This window comes from Octopus bimaculoides, chromosome 9 (assembly GCF_046866305.1).
Source record: "Octopus bimaculoides isolate indiv1 chromosome 9, ASM4686630v1, whole genome shotgun sequence".
NCBI lineage: Eukaryota > Metazoa > Mollusca > Cephalopoda > Octopoda > Octopodidae > Octopus > Octopus bimaculoides.
Window position 1 is genome coordinate 59,518,737 of NC_142936.1, and position 17,911 is coordinate 59,536,647.

Below are 17,911 nucleotides of genomic sequence, written 5' to 3' on the forward strand. Positions count from 1 at the left end.
GCATCAGCCACGGCTATGATTTCACTTGGCTTGACAGATCTTCTCAAGCACAGCACATCACCCAACGTTTGAGGAGTGATTTTTATATGTCATTTACACAACACTGGCATTTTCCACAACTATGATCTCGCCTGACTTGACAAGTCTTCTCAAGCACAACATATCACCAAAGGTCTTGGTCCTTTGTCATTGCCTTCATGAGGTCCAACATTCAAAAATCATGCTTCATCAATAATATCAGATTGAGGTCAATATAACTAAATATATTCTTCATAGTCCTACCCCAACATGGCTGCAGTCCATTGAGTGAAACCAAGTAAAAATAAAAGAATAAAAGAAATCCATTTCAATATATTCAGATTATTTTTTATTTTCATTCCTTCTGGATTTCAGTCACTTTAATTTCATCCATTCTCTTACATTACATTTTCAAACTATATCATACTTCAAATTAAACTTGGAAGACTTTTCATAAAACATATAGTTTCTCAAAAATAGAAGACATATTTCATTATGATATCTTTAAAATATTTTTTTGATATTTGTTTAAACAACAAATATAAATATTGTTCAAATGAAGCTCATGTATGCACGCGCACACACACACACACACACACAGTAAGTGGGAACTCACTACAGGATGAGCAGACATGAGAAATCTTTAAAGGAAGAACACCCAACAAGCAAGTGTTTTGGGTCATTGGTTCCTGACACTGTAAGGGAGCCAGGCATTGTTACTCCTGGGTGTCCTCTTGCTGTTTTTGAAATGCCACCTTTATTATGGTACCTCTAAAAAATTTTTTGATATACTTTGTTCAAACAGGCATTGTTTAAATGAAGGTTTTATATAATTTTGATACAGACATATATTTGATACATTCTTTGGAGCCATATCTTTATGGTTTGATTCCACTGAACAGAACTTTGATCAATATTTTGTGAGATTTTTTAGACAAGAACAGCGAGGGAGATTAATCCAGAATGACTTCTGTTTCCTAATGACTTTTAATCCCCTATTTTGGGATAATAAATAAACATTGATTGATATCTATATATATTAATGCTCAAAACGTAAAAAACTTTTTCTTCATTTTTCTCTCTGTTTATTCTCTCCTATTTCTTTCTGCTGAAGAACGTGGGCTTGAAACATAAAAGACTTTCATTTTTCCGAGCATCAAACTAATACACTTGCTTGTTGTTCATACACCTGTCTTCATCTTTTGTTTTTCTACAAATTTCAACTATATTTAGTCTTGGCTGTAAATTGATCATGCAAGATAGCTATGAATTTGCATATTTTTCATAGCTCTCACATTTTTAGTACTTTAATATATATTTTGGGGTAAGGCTGCTCTCCAGCCAGCATGAAGTTTCTTTGATAACTCTCTAACTAAAGAAGCATATTTTGGATCTATGGCTCTGTTATAGTCAGAAGAGTTGAAGGAGTATAATTCTGTTGCGTGCAAGTCTTCCCATACAGGAGTAAAACTAGTGTGATTAAACCCTACCCATTCTGTATATCTATAGTCATTGGTTCTCATTGAATATCCCATGATTTTGATGGCCTTTAAATGTGGCAACAAACTATCCATTTGAGGAAAATCTGATGGACGAGGATACTGACTGAAAGTTGCCTTTTTCCAATTTCGACTGACACTGTTGGGTACATTGGGTGATTTCAGAGTTTCCTTGATCACTTTTACTAAACTGACTCCTTCTGTACATACTTTGATTAATGATGAGTTTCGGGGACATAGCTCAGGTAGAGGTAAACCAACTAGCTCTGCATACGTAGGAAATAAATCTACCAGCTCCACAAAAACATTACTGACAAACTGAGTATTTTTAATGAAAGGCATAGCAAATTCACTCTCAATTTGTTTGTGAGAAACAGCATTTAATGCATCATGTGATTCATTGGTACTATATTCATTTCCTCTCAGTCTATTTGATTTAATGTTTAAAGACTCTTTCAGGGTTTGAGACTTGTTAAAAAATTTGAATGAATCTAGAAAGGGAAAATTCAAACCAGGTGCAAAAGTTTTTGAAGTTAGACCAGGAATATGCATTATAAAAGGTACTCGAACTGCCTCTTCAAAGTTAGAAAATTTAGACCATGCCTGATGCTCCCCAAGAACCCAGCCTGAAAAAGCAAAGTAGAAATGTTTCAACATTAGAAATCATTAAAAACAATTTGAATTTCTTATAGATTTTCATAATTATCTCAATATTGAAAGTGTTTTCATCAGAAGCCAAGTGAGAATATCACCTTCAATATTGCATTCATTTTCTTTGCATTTTTGAATAGATTTTAAATATTTGTTAGTTATTGCTGACTAGCACTAGTCAGATAAAGATTCACTCAGTACGGTGTCAAACAAAAATACTTCATACTATTTCATTATACATCACTTTATGTTCTAAGTTCAAATTTTGCCCAAGTAAACTTTGCTTTTCATCCTCCCATGGCCAATAAAATAAATACCAACCTACAAATACTGGGGTTGCTATGATTGACTAAAATCTTTGTAGACAGTGCCTCAATATGACCACTACTAAAGCCAATTTTCAAAATCTCATATATTTACTCAGATCTGTCATTTATTGAATGCTCAGAGCAATCCACTGATTAAATATCAAGATGGGCATCATACTTCACTCTAAATTATTAGATATTTGTAGAACTGTGTTCTCTGATATATCTCTAGACTCATTAATCTGCAGGCATATCTTATCTGCCAAGACATTTGTGATTACATCTGGATATTTTCAATACATGGTACATAAACTTAAGGTATTTCATTAAATTTCTCCAAATTCTTTAAAGTTAATGGCACATTCATGAGAACATCAGACAAAATGCAGTATTTAGGAAGGGCATTTTTTGTTCTGAGTTAAAATTCCCATTCAAAGTGAACTTTGCCTTTTACCTTTCCAAGAGTTGATATGTTTGACTCAACCTTTAAATACCTAAGTATTGATGTACAGAACTAACCAAGGAAATTCAAATCCAGTGATAGAATTAGAGCATAGCCATGAGCTCTATGTATGTGAAAGAAAAGCTGTTGCACACACACACACACACACACACACACACACACACACATTTAGACATAAAAATATTTCTATGTAAATAGAAATGGGATAATAGCAAAGAAATTATTAGTTGCATTTTAAGTTATGTCAACTTACCATGATCTCCAATAATTGAAATGATTGTATTGTCAGCAAAACCATTTTTGTCCAAAGAAGCAAGTAACTGTCCTATCTGACCATCTGTGTAGCTGGTAGCTGCATAGTAACTCTGAATTATAAGTTTCTGTAGAAAACAATTAAATAAACTGTCTGTGAATGAATATAGAATAGAAACATCAGAGCAATGTTGTTTGGCTAAACCACACTTAACTGTCACACATCTTTTTATTATTTCACTCGCCTATTTTTTATAGCATATAATAAATAAAAACATATTTATCCTAGACATTACTGTGATAAGATTTCTTGATCTACTATGGCTCAAGGTGTCCATAAATATAGATTCAGCATTCAGGACACTCCAGAGGTGAAAATGTAGAGGTTGTGATGGTCATTCTTTATTAAATAGTGACAACAGGGAATTAAACTTGTAGATAGCAGACTAATTTTATAACTTCCAAGCAACTTTTCTTAATCATTCCTTAAATGTCCCTTACTTTGGAGATTGTTTCTATTTTAAATCTCCATTTTCTGCTTGTTCATTTTGATCTTGACAGACACTTATTACAACAAGCAGAAGACTGGGAAGTGATTGCATTGTTAAAGAAAAACCTAAGTAAAAGAGATATTATCAATAATTTTTGGCCCATTACCCTGCTGGATGCAGAATCTTAGATTTCGGCTAAGGTACAAGCAAAGATGTTGGTGTTTGATATTAAAAGTGCAGTTGAGAAAAGTACAGAACTGTGTGACCCTGGGCAGATCTATCCATGATAATGACCACCTTATGTGATGCATAGTAAAGAGGATGACAAAGCTGGATTCAGTGGAGATCTGATCGACTTGAATCAATCAAAAGCTTTCTGATGGATCAACGTTCTATAGATACCCTAACAATAAATGTGTGTGTGAGAGGGGGAGGGGAGAGTGAAATGAAGTGTAAAACCTTTTATGATATCACTTACTTGGAAATGGTCTGGTAAAGGCCCAAATGGAAAACTAACATTCAGTTTTGCAACATCTTCCCTTCTTTGAAGATCAAGCAATGGGTTCCAGGCTACTGCTGGAAAGCCTGGAGGATAATTGTGGTCTTTTGGTAGTTTTATTTCAGAAAAAGGGTACAAATCTACAAAGAATTTGAGATTTTGCTATATGTTTGGCCTCTGAAAAAAATATGTGCATTGTCTTTGAAAGAAAGTTTCATCTAGCTGTGTTGTTGTTGTTGTTTAATTTACAGTTTTATGCATTGAGGTCAGGTTACAAATACTTTTCTCCTTTACTCTTTACTTCCATCTGTCTGAAAGGTTGTTTGTATAACCCTTCTTCATTTAAATAAACCATAAGAAAATAAAACATTCAAGTTGTGATTTTGCAGTCTTTGTTTAAACTATAAGGTATACAAAGTTACATTATTCTGGGTGAATGCATCTTAACCTTTTTGAAGATGATAGAGTATCCTTTGCTGGTGTTTTTGCTGTTATTTCTAGCAGGTCATATGACCATACAGAGGACTGTTATTTGGTTCATGTCTTTCAGTTTTTAAGAGTGTTGGTCATCATTTGATCGTGGCAAATATTTCTAATTAGAATCACACCACCAGGCAACTGAGAAGCCGGCAATTTGAATTCTGCAATGTGACTAGAGCCAAGTACCTCATCTCTAATTGACTTATCTATCTAGCTTTAAAAATAGACACCATACGAAGTAGTATAGCAATAAAGCATTACCATAAAATTGTTGTTGAGGGAATTTGTTGGCTCTAATGATGATTTCAATGCTACTGAAGGGAAAAATTAAACATGATAGACATGCATCCTAACCAAGGGGTCAATTTGCTTTTTTAACTTCTTTACATAAAATAAACAATCAGCTGACAGAATTATAGAGGTCAATGAAAAAAATTATTATTAAGAAATTTAAAAAAATCATTTCTAGGCAAACACTAATATAAAATAATGATGAATTTATCATTTTCAGTAGAGTAAGAGGACAGGTTTTGCTCTGTCTTACACCCTTAGTGTAACTCTTTCATTTAATTTGCAGTTAATATTCTTGTTAAAGACATAAACGTTATGATTTCTATATTCTCTAATTTGAAATTTCAGTATCAAGAATGATTAACAAGAGACAATAGAGGGTTAGCAGAACCACAAAGGAATTTGTACTTACCAAGATAACTTTTAGGGTATTTCAGGGGTATGTGAGGTTTGTGGTAACCAACAGCTAAAAAGAATGGCTGCTTGCTTTTATTCAGGGCTCTTTCTTTCAGGAATTGTATGGCATATTCTGTACTTTGTATATCAGGCAGACTGTGTTCAGGTTGTGAATTAACATCTACAGGGCATATAATATTCATATGAAGTTTCCCATCTGCTCCAGGACACACCTAAAATAGAAACTATTTTCTATTAGAGCCAATAAGGGAGTCACTCAGCCTCCTAGAAATAACAGTTAAATTTCAGTCAACTCATATTCCAGCATCTTAAAAAAGGACTATTGATAATAGTGTTCTTGATACTTCTAGCAATATGGAATTGTCATAGTTGGAAAGTCTTTGATCATAAGGCAGCTCAGTCAGGGAGAAGTTTTGGGACTAAACAACAACAATTTGGTGTTGTATAATTGAAGGTAAATCTTCCGTTCTCAATTTCAGAAATTTGTCAAAGATTTTTATGACAATTATTACGATTGGAGGAGGGAACTTTTTTTGTTTTTCATTAACCTGTATTTAAAAGAGTACTTGTGTGTGTGTGTGTGTGTGTGTGCATGTATGTATGTGTGCATGTGTGTGTGTTATTAGTCAGAGGAAAAGTGCAATGACCATGACCTTCTGAAGATCTTCCTGGACTGATATGATTGATGAGATTGGAGTTTATTTAATTAATTATGCCTTTTCCTAAACTCTATAGTTTCCTGGCAATGTGAAAAATACTGAGGATATAACAGTCTCTGCTGTGCTGATGTCACAGTAGAAAAAAGTATCCAGTACACTCTGTAAAGGTACTGGAGTTACCAAAAATAGAATGTACAAGTAAGAGTTACTACCTTCTGGGAGGGGAGTAGCTCCAAACTGGAACTGACTTACATCATGACAACCCATCTAAACTATGTCAGCACACATGGAAAGTGAACAATGATGATAAGATGTCACCTTGTATTGCCTCCCCAACTCCTCAGATCCTACAGTTTCACATATAATTTTTCCACACAGACCATCATTATTTCCCTTGAATCCCACTTTCTCATTTCAGTTGCATTTCAGTCATTTTAATCAATCCAGAAGAAAGGAGAGAAACTATTTTAAAATGTTTACTTTACCTTGGCCATCTTATATTTCTCTGTTGGTGGATGGTATGGGGGTATGCTCCAACTGTATGGGTAGTCATCTGTAAAACCTGATGAACGTCCTAAAAATGACATTGAAAAAGACATGCTTCTTGATAACCCTTTAGTATTCAGATTACTGTCAAATGTAAGGCTTAATTATTTAGACTGTTTTAAATTAATCATGCATTATCATAGCTTTGAGATTTCAATGATGTCATTCTTTATTTTTTAGAAAGATGTTGTACGGTAGGTGTGAGAGGTCAGATCTGATCAATGGTTAGCAGTATACATACATAATAAGATTATAAAAATTATCCCTTGGAAATAACATACCTGGGTGGAATACTTTTCCCACTGAAACTGTAAAGTAACCATTGTCCTTGAAATATTGGGGTAAAGTGGTGAAATTTCCAGCTGCTTTCCTCCAATAAGATCCAAAATTATACAATCTGGTTGTATCAGGGCGACGACTTGTTAAGAAAGATGTTCTACTTGGACCACAGACAGCCTGCTACTCAAGGGAGAAGATTTATATTGAACTTATAAGCAATACAATCATAATTCTTTTAACTATTAACTTTATCATTTAGATGGACGTTTTAATATTTACATCTAAACATGGTAGTGTACATATAAATATTAACATGTTTTTTTCATCTGTAAATACAAGGTAAATAGTCCCAAAAAATTATAATTGTATTAACAAGAAGCCATCTAAGACATGTAACTAACATGTAAAGCAACTTTAAATATATAATTAATTTGTGAAATAATTTGAAAACTGACTAAAGGAGTTACTTCTCTTGACCTACATCATTTCTTAATGTGTTTGAGTACAATCATCATTTGATTAATTCACTAAGATTCTTCTCAATCTATTAAGTCAGTACTAATTATTTTATTGGGGACTAGATTACTAGATGGTAACAGTAAAAGCTAATAAAAAAAAAAGTAAATAAATATCATAAAAAATAAAAAGATATGTACATATATATATATATATATATATATATATATATATCATACCAGGGAACTCCTCAATGAAAATCTTTGAAATAATCTAAGACACCACATGTGATTGTGAAACTAAGATAGTGGAAGAGCCAAGCCCCATCTGATATTTTAGTGAGCTAGGATGTTAATGATGACAAAAATCTTGCTGTATCATCCTGACTCTCCTGAATATTTCAAATGATGCAGGTTGGAAAATGTAAACCACCAATAAATTACAGCATTTCAGTATATTTTTCTATTCAGCTACAATGAAAATAATATCTTGTACCTCTACCACAGCATCTAAGGATGTAAGATGGAACATATAAGATGCTAACCATGATATCCCATATGAAGTAGCTACCTCTAGCTCAAGGGCAAATAATTTATCAAACTGTCATTTCAACTCTGACATCCATTGTAAGATTGTGCCCAGCTCAAGTGACCCCTGTAGAGGATTCTGCTGTTGCTTCAAGGCATGTCAAAGCTCCTCAGTTGTTTTCTCCATGGGGATTCAAAGTTGTTTTTCCAATACTCTAATGAATTAGCTGTTTGGTAGAGATTGTTTCTTTTCCCATTTGTTACTCTCTATGTGCCTGAGGAAGAAGTGATTCTCTCTCTTCTTTCCTAAAATGAGAATTTATTTCATTTAAAACCTCACCAATCATTTTAAACTTAAGCTAGGGGCAAATATTAAAGCTATGGCTATAAATACTGCTCAGTGCACAAAGCCATCATTGCAAATGTGATGTAATCCTCAGCTCAATGAAAGAAACTGTTCTAGAGTTCTACCCTTTTGCTTTGCAGGTTTATTGTGAATCCTTTCCTATCTGGTGGACCAGTACATTCTTCCTGCCTTAGGAATAATTCCAAACATGTTCTTTCAAAGCTTCACAATTTCATCTTTAGAGTGTCAGAACATGGTGAATCTATTCACCAAATTCTTTCCCTCCATCAACATTAGATTGACCCATAAAAATTCATTATTTCAATACTTATATTCTTGCATATATTGGTTTCAAGTTTTAGCACAAGGCCAGCAATTCCAGGGGAACGGGGAAGTCATTTACATAAACCCCAATATTCAACTGGTACTTATTTTACTGATTGCAAAAGGATGAAAGGCAAAGTTGATCTTGGCAGAATTTAAACTCAGAACATAAAAACCGATGAAATACCACTATGCATTTTTCCTGGCATGCTAACAATACTGCTAGCTTGCCACCATATACTGCAAACATAGTTAGCTACACATTTACATAATTCTTTGATGAAACATCTGTTGTTGACTAAACCACAGACCTCAGAATGTCTAAGTATGTGAAATTTTAATGAAAAAAAACATTCACTGATTAGGTAATTTAAAATACTATCTGCAATTAAACATTAATGATCAAAATACAAACAAAGATCTTACTTGGACATAAGTTCGCTGAAATTTTATTGATTTTGAAGCCAGCTGATCAATATTTGGTGTTATTACCACTGGGTTGTCATAACAACCAAGTGTAGGTCGAAGGTCATCAACAACAATGAACAGCACATTCTTTCTGTGTTCTGCAAAAAAATTGTCATCTTCATTATTTTAACAGTTAAGGACGAAGATAGAAGCAACCAGTTTTGTTGTTTTTACATTTCATCAGGGTTTGTTTACAATCACTCAAGATACTGAGCTAAAGGAATAAAAGATTACCTATTAAAATACAAACAAAATTAGGCACAATTCATGGTGGCTTGATAATAATTCCTAGTGTATCATTAAATTAAATTAAAGGCCAATCAAAACTTGTGTGTTCATTATCTCCATTTTATGTGGTTGGGAAAAAATAAATAAATAAAGACTCTTACACTGGCTGGGTTACTTCACAACAGTAGTTGTAAAACATTTTGTATAAAACCAATCAGGAATGAAAATAGAACCAACTAGTTTTGATGTTCTTACCTTTCATCAGGGTTGATGAAAGGTTGATGATCAGGGTTGATGAAATATCTATTAAATCACAACCAAAATCCTAGTCTTAGGGGTACATTGAAGAATGTATCCTTAGATGTACAAAAATACAAGACTGTTGTGGTTGGGACACATTTAATTGCAGTTTTGCTCAAGCATGGCTAACTTGGGGGGTCAAAGAGCAACCCTTTCTAAAACCCCTGTCTCTAATATCTGATCAAAATTCCCTTATATAAATACACAAAACACACATAAACATCAATATACAGCAATTATTTCCCTTTAAACACATCGTGGGTGATAAATGGAGCAAACTACTCAGTTTAACCCTAACCCACCTGGCCTTTAGCAGCGTTCAGCCTGTTGCAACCATTTAGATGAGATCACAAGTTCTCTTTTGTGAAGAATCTGAGCAGCTGTTCAGGTTAGATATCAGCTGCATCAATCTCACAAGTCTGAGAGGGCTTGCACTGTCCCCACTTCCATGAATAATTAAATAATAATAATAAAAAGTCAAACTAAAATACAGCAGTTGAAACAATATAACTGGTGCAACATCAACTATTTCAGAAATGGTATAAGGATTATTTAATTTCTAAATAATTATATTTTCTGTTACTATTTATTTATACAAATAACAATTACGGTGTATCACAGTATTAGAAACCTCACAAGAACCATGGTGGGAGCCTCTCCCTGCTAGAAATAATAGCCAAAATTCCCTTTAATCACACCCCCATAAAAGGTTATATTAGATAATGTGATCCTAGGTATATTACATTTCAGAAAAGCAAAATGTGATGGTCACAGCTGGAAAGCCTTCTGACCATGTCTGCTTGATTAAAGCTGATCAGAGACTAAATAATAACAAGTTCAGCAGAATATTTTGAGGATTACTGAGTAACTTATATAGACCCCCACCCACCTTAGAATATATTTTCGTTTGTTAGAATTAATATAAAAGACTTCCTCTGAGATTAGATTCCGACATTGGAGCAACATAATTGACTTACAAGATTTGCCAAGAGAAATTAAAATAGCATTTTTAGTGCCACGAAATTCAAATATGAAACCGAATATGAAACATCAGGGTTAAATACAGAGAAGAAAGGAATCAAAGAAGTAAAGTAAAATGTAAGAAGCAATTTGTTTATCTTACCAAAGTTTTGTTGGTCAAAGAAATGAAGACTATTGGCACAAGTAAGAAATAGTAGGCAAACTAATAGGTTTGACAACATAGCTGTAGGTTACAATATACTTGTCCTGAAATTGAAAGTATGACAATTTATAGTTTACATACACACATCATATTTATTGGTAAGAAAATGAGGGTTATGTAATGTTCATGCTTTTTCTGGAGGTAGTGGCAAAATAAATAAAGTGAAACCATATCAACTGAGAGAAAAACTGGGATGCTGGCTTTCCTCACTTAAATCATTCACTTCAATTCCTCCAAACTAAATAGACAATACTACTTTCTCTCTCATCCTCCTGCTCAAATGATGGACAAAGGTTCAAAACATTAGATTCTTTGTTTAGCAATTGAACTTACCAAACTTTTTTATGAGCTCACCCCTATTCAATAGCAGGTAACAGCCTTTAACCAAACTCACTCTGATTATTCACAGCATTCAGACCAGCTTCTCAGTTGCTTCACTGCCTTCATTTTACCTGCAGAAGCCTCTACTTTCTGACTAATTCCCTTTATTTTAAATATTTAAACCTGGATATAATAGGTCAAAGGACAATAGAACAGCTGAAAATGATATTTAGTTATAGCCCTTTACATTCTGTGTGGTCAACTTTGTGTTAAATACTTTTAGGGTTAATAAAATAAAGTACTAGTCAAGTACTGGGGTTGGTACAGTACCAGTCAAGAACTGAGGGCAATATAATTGACTACACCCTTCCCCCAAATTTGTGACCATGTTGCGAAGTTAAAAACCAATATTCACATGTACACTTGGACATTCTGAGATCAAATCCCAAGAAGGTCAACACAATGTTTCACACGTTCTCTCAGAGAGTTCTACTGCAAACTTATACAAGTGAATGGGTGATAAACAAAATAGGAATTTTGAAAGGAGTATCTATAAAACTAACTTTTAAACATTGAATGGCTATGGGAGTCCACCAGAATAGAATAGTAATCAGTAAAAAAGTGGTTGAGAACCACTGATCTAAACCTTCAAAAGGGAATTAAAATTTTAGAAAATTTGCTCTAACACTTTTGCTATTTTTAAAGATAATTCTAGTAAACGAAGTGGTGACATTAATCCAAATAAATTTTCAAGGCTTTTTAAATTATGTTTAAACTCGGATTAAAGATTCCTTCAATGTACTATTCAACATTTATTGGCATTGCCTCAAATTTCCCAAGCATCATATAAAAAGTCGGCACTTTTAGAATTTCCACAGCTATCAAAGTCCTTATTCTTACTTCTAATTACATTTTCATGTTTTAGCAGGATTTCCTCCAAACACAACAGTAATCATTATAAAGCTGATATTTGAGATAAAATCCAGGAATTTGCCATTAAAGCAGACTTTGAAGATTTATACAAACATTAAACTCACTCTAATGACTTTTCTTTCATTTCCTTTTCCTCAATCTATTTTACTATAAACATTGAACTCATTAAGGGCCCAGGGGGAGAAAGTTTGAGAGTCCACTGCTTTAAGCAAACAGTATCTAAATGTATATATAAAATACTTGCATATCTCAATTACTTCAACGCAGCAGAAATAAAAAAATTTTCTTACAAAACACAGATGCGTAGCACAACGAAAGTTGACAGCGATTCGATTCCGATTCTCACATCGAATGTCCCTAATTATGTCTTATTACTCTTTGGAAGTGAGGGGCAATGGCCCAGTGGTTAAGGCAGCGGACTCGCGGTCATAGGATCGCGGTTTCGATTCCCAGACCAGGTGTTGTGAGTGTTTATTGAGCGAAAAATATCTAAAGCCCCACGAAGCTCCGGCAGAGGATGGTGGCGAACCCTGCTGTACTCTTTCACCACAACTTTCTCTTACTTCCTGTTTCTCTTGTGCCTGTAATTCAAAGGGTCAACCTTGTCACACTGTGTCACGCTGAATATCCCCGAGAGCTACGTTAAGGGTACACGTGTCTGTGGAGTGCTCAACCACTTGCACGTTAATTTCACAAGGCTGTTCCGTTGATCGGATCTACTGGAACCCTCGACGTCGTAAGCGACGGAGTGCTAACATACATACATACTCTTTGGTAAAATAAAAGCAGATGTATCAAGGTAAGGTCACTCCTAAGTTATATCATCGTTTTCCGAAGAATTTATTCCGATCCCTGTTTTAAAATCAGAGATTACGATTCTGAAAAAAAAATTATTTTCCTAAGCTTTTAATTTTTTTAAATCCCACCTTTTGGAAATGACAAAATCCAGAGCTTTTCAGTTCGTCTACACATGTGATTATTATTATTATTATCATTAATCATTAACATAACGGATAAAATGCTCAATGGCATTTCTTCCGAGTTTACGTTCGGAGATCAAATTACGCCGAAGTCGATTTTGCCTTTCATCTTTTCGGAGTAGAGGAAATAATTACCAGTTGAACACTGAGTCGATGTAATCGACTAGCCCGACTCCGAAAAATTTCAGGCCTTGTACCAATAATAGAAAGGATTATTATTATTATTATTGTTGTTATAAAGTGAGAGTGTGCATTTCAATTGTTTTTTGTTTGTTTTGTGTAGTGTCGATTCTGCACCACAAAATATTAACAATTGACAGGGTTAATAACAATAAAAACATGAGGAAAGACCAAAATATTTACAATAGACAAGGATAATAACACAAAAATACAAGAGGAAATAAAAACTTACGGACAAAACAAAATAAATCCCAGCTTTACAAGGGGAGAGAACTCTCAATACCTTAATCATCTTGAGATTTACCATTATAGATCAATATGTTCGTTTACCGGCAGTTGAACTCCCTAACATTCTATGAGCTCTTTGGGGGATTATATTTGCCGATGCAACACATACACACACACTCCCTTTGATTACTATTCTATTCTGGTGGACCCCCATAGCCATTCAAAGTTTTGGCCTTCAGTGGCTGCTGTGCCTAACTGTGGTCTTAAACTGGTTGATCAGTCCCTATTCTCCTGATTTGGCCCCATCTATCATGTTCTCCAGCATGAAAAACACTTGGCTGGAAACCAGTATTACAGTGATGATGACATGAAATCTGTTATTGCTGACTTTTTCGACTAACAGGATGAAAGCTTTTTCACCAACAGGATCCAAGCACTGTAATACTGATGGATGTATATGGACCACAAGGGGGATTATGTTGAAAAATAAACCTCATTTGGTTACATTCCATGAGTAGCCTGGTCAGCGTATGAACTTTTCAGCTGACCCTCGTACATCATAGCACTTTGTACACAAGTATATAATCTGTCCTTCACTCTGAAAAAGTCTTTGTTGCCAGCAGAGAAGTAGCTCACTGAACTTTTTCCAGAGCATTTTTACTGATTGTAATGTTTTCTGAACTTCCATCCCTCTTCTAATTTGGCTAACAGAAATTATGAACTACTATGGGAGTTCAGTTATGAACTGTTACCCAGGTAACAGAAATTATGAACTACTAGGGAGCCTTCTATGCATTTGAGAGAATCTATTGCCCATGTCATCTCTTACTCAACTGCTACACATGAAGTCTAACTTTGCTGTCAGCCTGTGATCTCATTACATCTCTTGGGTGTCCATAACTTACATTGGGCACACTGTATGAAACGTCTACCAACTGCTTCTCAACCTATCAAGCATGATCATTTTCCAGGTGACGCAAGGTTTTTGCTTTTCTGCACAGTAAAACTTAAGTCTTTGCTAAGCTTACTTTGAAACCTCTTGATTCTAGGTTTTGCTTTCATGTCAAAATCAAATACAGATACAGCAAACAGGTTACCATTGACCACTGATCTCTCTTCTGTTATTGGCCAATAGAATTATAATAAAGGCACGAGAACTGAAGATTGAATTCAGACCCCTACCTGTATGATATACTTGTACATTAAAATCATCACTTAACCTTTTTGCAGGTAGATAATTTTTTTCTAAATCATCATTTAACAGCCTTTTTCCATGTTGGCATAAGTTGGACAGTTTGACTGAAAACTGGTAAGCTGCACTAGTTTCCAATCTGATTTGGCATGGCTTATATATATATATATATATATACTCTTTTACTTGTTTCAGTCATTTGACTGCGGCCATGCTGGAGCACTGCCTTTAGTCGAGTAAATCGATGCCTAGTACTTATTCTATCAGTCTCTTTTGCCGAACCGCTAAGTTACAGGGACGTAAACACACCACCATTGGTTGTCAAGTGATGTTGGAGGGGACAAACACAGACACACAAACATATATATATACACATATATACGACAGGCTTCTTTCAGTTTCTGTCTACCAAATCCACTCACAAGGCTTTGGTCGGCCCAAGGCTATAGTAGAAGACACTTGCCCAAGGTGCCACGCAGTGGGAATGAACCAGGAACCATGTGGTTGGTAAGCAAGCTACTTACCACACAACCACTCCTGCGCCTATATATATACAATATACAGGGTTGGCCAAAAGTCACCTGAGTAAATCAAAACCATTTAATTCCAAGACTTATTTAACAATTGAATGAATTTAATAAAAGCATCTAAATATGAAACATTATAAAAATTGTTCAAACTGAAGTCCTTCTTGAGTGACACATATTTCCATCTGAGTCAATACAGAATTAGATAGTATTTATGGAATTTTGATTTACTGTTGAGTGACTTCCTGTCTACCAAATTTGTTCACAAGGCATTGGGTGACTTGGTGCTATAAGATATTTGCCCAAGGTGCTTTACAGTGGGACAGAACCTGAAACCAGGTGGTTACAAAGTAAACTTAATTCCTTAGTGTAAATGAATAATTTTCAGAAAATTTGTTCCTGCACTGCTCCATAGTATGCTTACATAGGAATCCCATGTTCAAAAGCAAACTAACAAATGCTTATAGATTTTCAAGCCTCAGTGACTGCTACAGATGCATTTTGGAATGTGGAATGTTTCTGAAATGGTCCCATGTTTTCCATGCAGTAGGTCAAATAATTATTGGATCCTGTCACATGATAATCCCAAAGTAAAGGCCCAGAGCCAACAGCAGCCATTAAAAAAAAAAAGAAAAATCACAATAATCAACAGACCTAGCATCAGTTGGTGTCTACTGTGACCATCAAAATCATTTATAACAGGGTAGGGAAGGTGTATGTGAGCATCATATTTCAAGTTGCTAACACATATCCATTTATCTGTATTGTCAAACGAATCACCATCACCATGCAATTCATTTCTACTACCAGACTTAGCACTACTATACACATACATACCCTTATTATCTATTATCATTGTTTGAAGTAGTTCTTGAATCATAAAAATCCCAGTGTAAGTCAGCATATCTGAAAACATTGTTATATTAAACATAAGCAAGGAATTTCAAAAAATTCTTTTGAAATCCTGCCATTTAAACAAAACTGTTCAAATATAGTCAAAATGAATTTAGAAGATATTGCTTATTTTCCTCCTTTTAATGTTTGACAAATATGATGTGCTTGAATCAAAATGATAAAACTTATTTGTGTGTATATATATATATATATATGTAAACCAGGTTGGCAAAATAACATAGACTGCCATAGACACCTGTGCTTTGGTTCTTTCTTTCTTTTTTTTTTCACTTTTGCTATGAATTAAATTAATGAATTCAACGGGATACATCGTCTGCAAGTAGTTGGGTTCAGTGTATTATCCTCCATTTTCTAATTGTTATATATATATATATATATATATATATATATATATAATCTAGACTTTTTACTGTCAAAGTTATTTACCAACTGAGTTTCAGTTCAGCTACACATCTGCTTGCATATCTATTAATATATCTCTCTATCTGCAGACTCACCGATGTACCTAGCTAATTAACTATCATATGTATTCCTTTCTGCATCTGTCTACTTTCATAATACTGATAGGCATTTAAATCAACAACAACAACAAAAATTAATAATAGCAGTGCCACAGCATGACCTTTGATCTGAAACATGTAACATCCACAGCTCCTTCCTTGCTATGATTATTTTACTTCAATTTATCATTTGATATATCTTTTAATGCATAAATTTATAAAATTTTCATGACATTGTTTCACTGTTAAACATTTTAACTGTGCCTGTGATTTGAACACACAAATGCAGAATAAGAGACCTCCTCCCTCTCTCTCAAGTAGACTGTATGATGTATGTGTGCGAACTGCCATGCTACATGGCAGTGAAACATGGGCCATGACTGCTGAGGACATGTGTAGGCTTGAAAGAAATGAAGCTAGTATGATCCGCTGGATGTGTAATGTCAGTGTGCATACACAACTGAGTGTAAGTGCCCTGAGAGAAAAGTTGGACATAAGAAGCCTCAAATGTTGTGTGCAAGAGAGACAACCGTGCTGGTATGGCCATGTGTTACATAGGGAGTGGCACTTCCTCACACAGCTGTCCTCATCCATAACTGTGGAAGAAATAGACCCAGGAAGACATGGGATGAGGTGGTGAAGCATGACCTTTGAACATTGGGCCTCACAGAGGCAATAACAGAAGACCTTTGGAGATATGCTGTGATTGAGAAGATCCGGCAACTAAGGTGTGATCGCAGCTATGGCCGATGCAAGTGTTGCATGCCCGGCCCATTTAAGAGTACCCTTAATGTGTCGGGCGATATATGCTTGAGAAGATCTGTTGAGTCAAAACCAAAATTGTAGCTGTTGCCAGTGCCCTGACTGGCTCCCCTTCTGGTGGAATGTAAAATGCATCATCTGAATGTGGTCAATGCCAATGTCCCCTGACTGGTTCCCATGCTGATTGCACATAAAAAACATCATCCAAACGTGGTCGATACCAGGTTCATCTGACTGGCTCCCATGCCGGTGGCACGTAAAAAGCACCATCCGAACATGGTCGATGCCAGTACCTCCTGACTGGCTCCCATGGTGGTGGCATGTAAAAAGCACTAGCTGAACGTGATTAATGCCAGGACCACCTCACTAGCTCCTGTGCTATCGGTACATAAAAAGCATTATCTGAATGTGATCGATGCCAGGCTTGCCTAACTAGCTCCTGCGTCGGTGGCACTTAAGAAGCACCCACTACACCCTCGGAGTGGTTGACATAAGGAAGGGCATCCATCTGTAGAAACATTGCCAGATCAAATTGGAGCCTGGTGCAGCCTTCTGGCTCGTCAGCCCTCAGTCAAACTGTCCAACCCATGCCAACATGGAAACCAGATGTTAAACGACAATGATGATTCAATTCTCCATTTGTTATTACCCCACTTGACTTAAGTATAACAAATAGACAAAACATGCA

At 35.1% G+C, this 17,911-nt stretch overlaps 1 protein-coding gene across 2 annotated transcripts; it reads right to left on the reverse strand.

Moving 5' to 3' along the window:
- Positions 1–344: 344 nt before the first annotated feature.
- Positions 345–13,416, reverse strand: LOC106871045 (iduronate 2-sulfatase). 2 transcript variants are annotated; one of them, XM_014917309.3, is made up of 9 exons: positions 13,332–13,416; positions 10,626–10,729; positions 8,933–9,072; positions 6,856–7,033; positions 6,514–6,602; positions 5,365–5,581; positions 4,161–4,321; positions 3,193–3,319; positions 345–2,143 (listed from the first exon to the last, which is right to left on the reverse strand). In XM_014917309.3, exons 2-9 carry the CDS (start codon positions 10,702–10,704, stop codon positions 1,326–1,328), a joined length of 1,809 nt encoding a protein of 602 aa, XP_014772795.2. In that variant the 5' UTR covers positions 10,705–10,729; positions 13,332–13,416; the 3' UTR covers positions 345–1,325. The 2 variants fall into 2 exon arrangements, with proteins under 2 accessions (XP_014772795.2, XP_014772796.2); XM_014917310.3 differs by lacking the exon at positions 13,332–13,416 and adding an exon at positions 12,230–12,637.
- Positions 13,417–17,911: the final 4,495 nt, after the last annotated feature.

Coding starts and splice junctions, on each gene's coding strand:
- LOC106871045 (XM_014917309.3), bottom strand. CDS start 10,704: ATGTTGTCAAACCTATTAGTTTGCCTACTATTTCTTACTTGTGCCAAT. Junction 9,073..10,625: donor CTTTGACCAACAAAACTTTG/GTAAGATAAACA, acceptor ATTTTTTTGCAG/AACACAGAAAGAATGTGCTG. Junction 4,322..5,364: donor ATACCCTAAAAGTTATCTTG/GTAAGTACAAAT, acceptor AATTCTTTGTAG/ATTTGTACCCTTTTTCTGAA.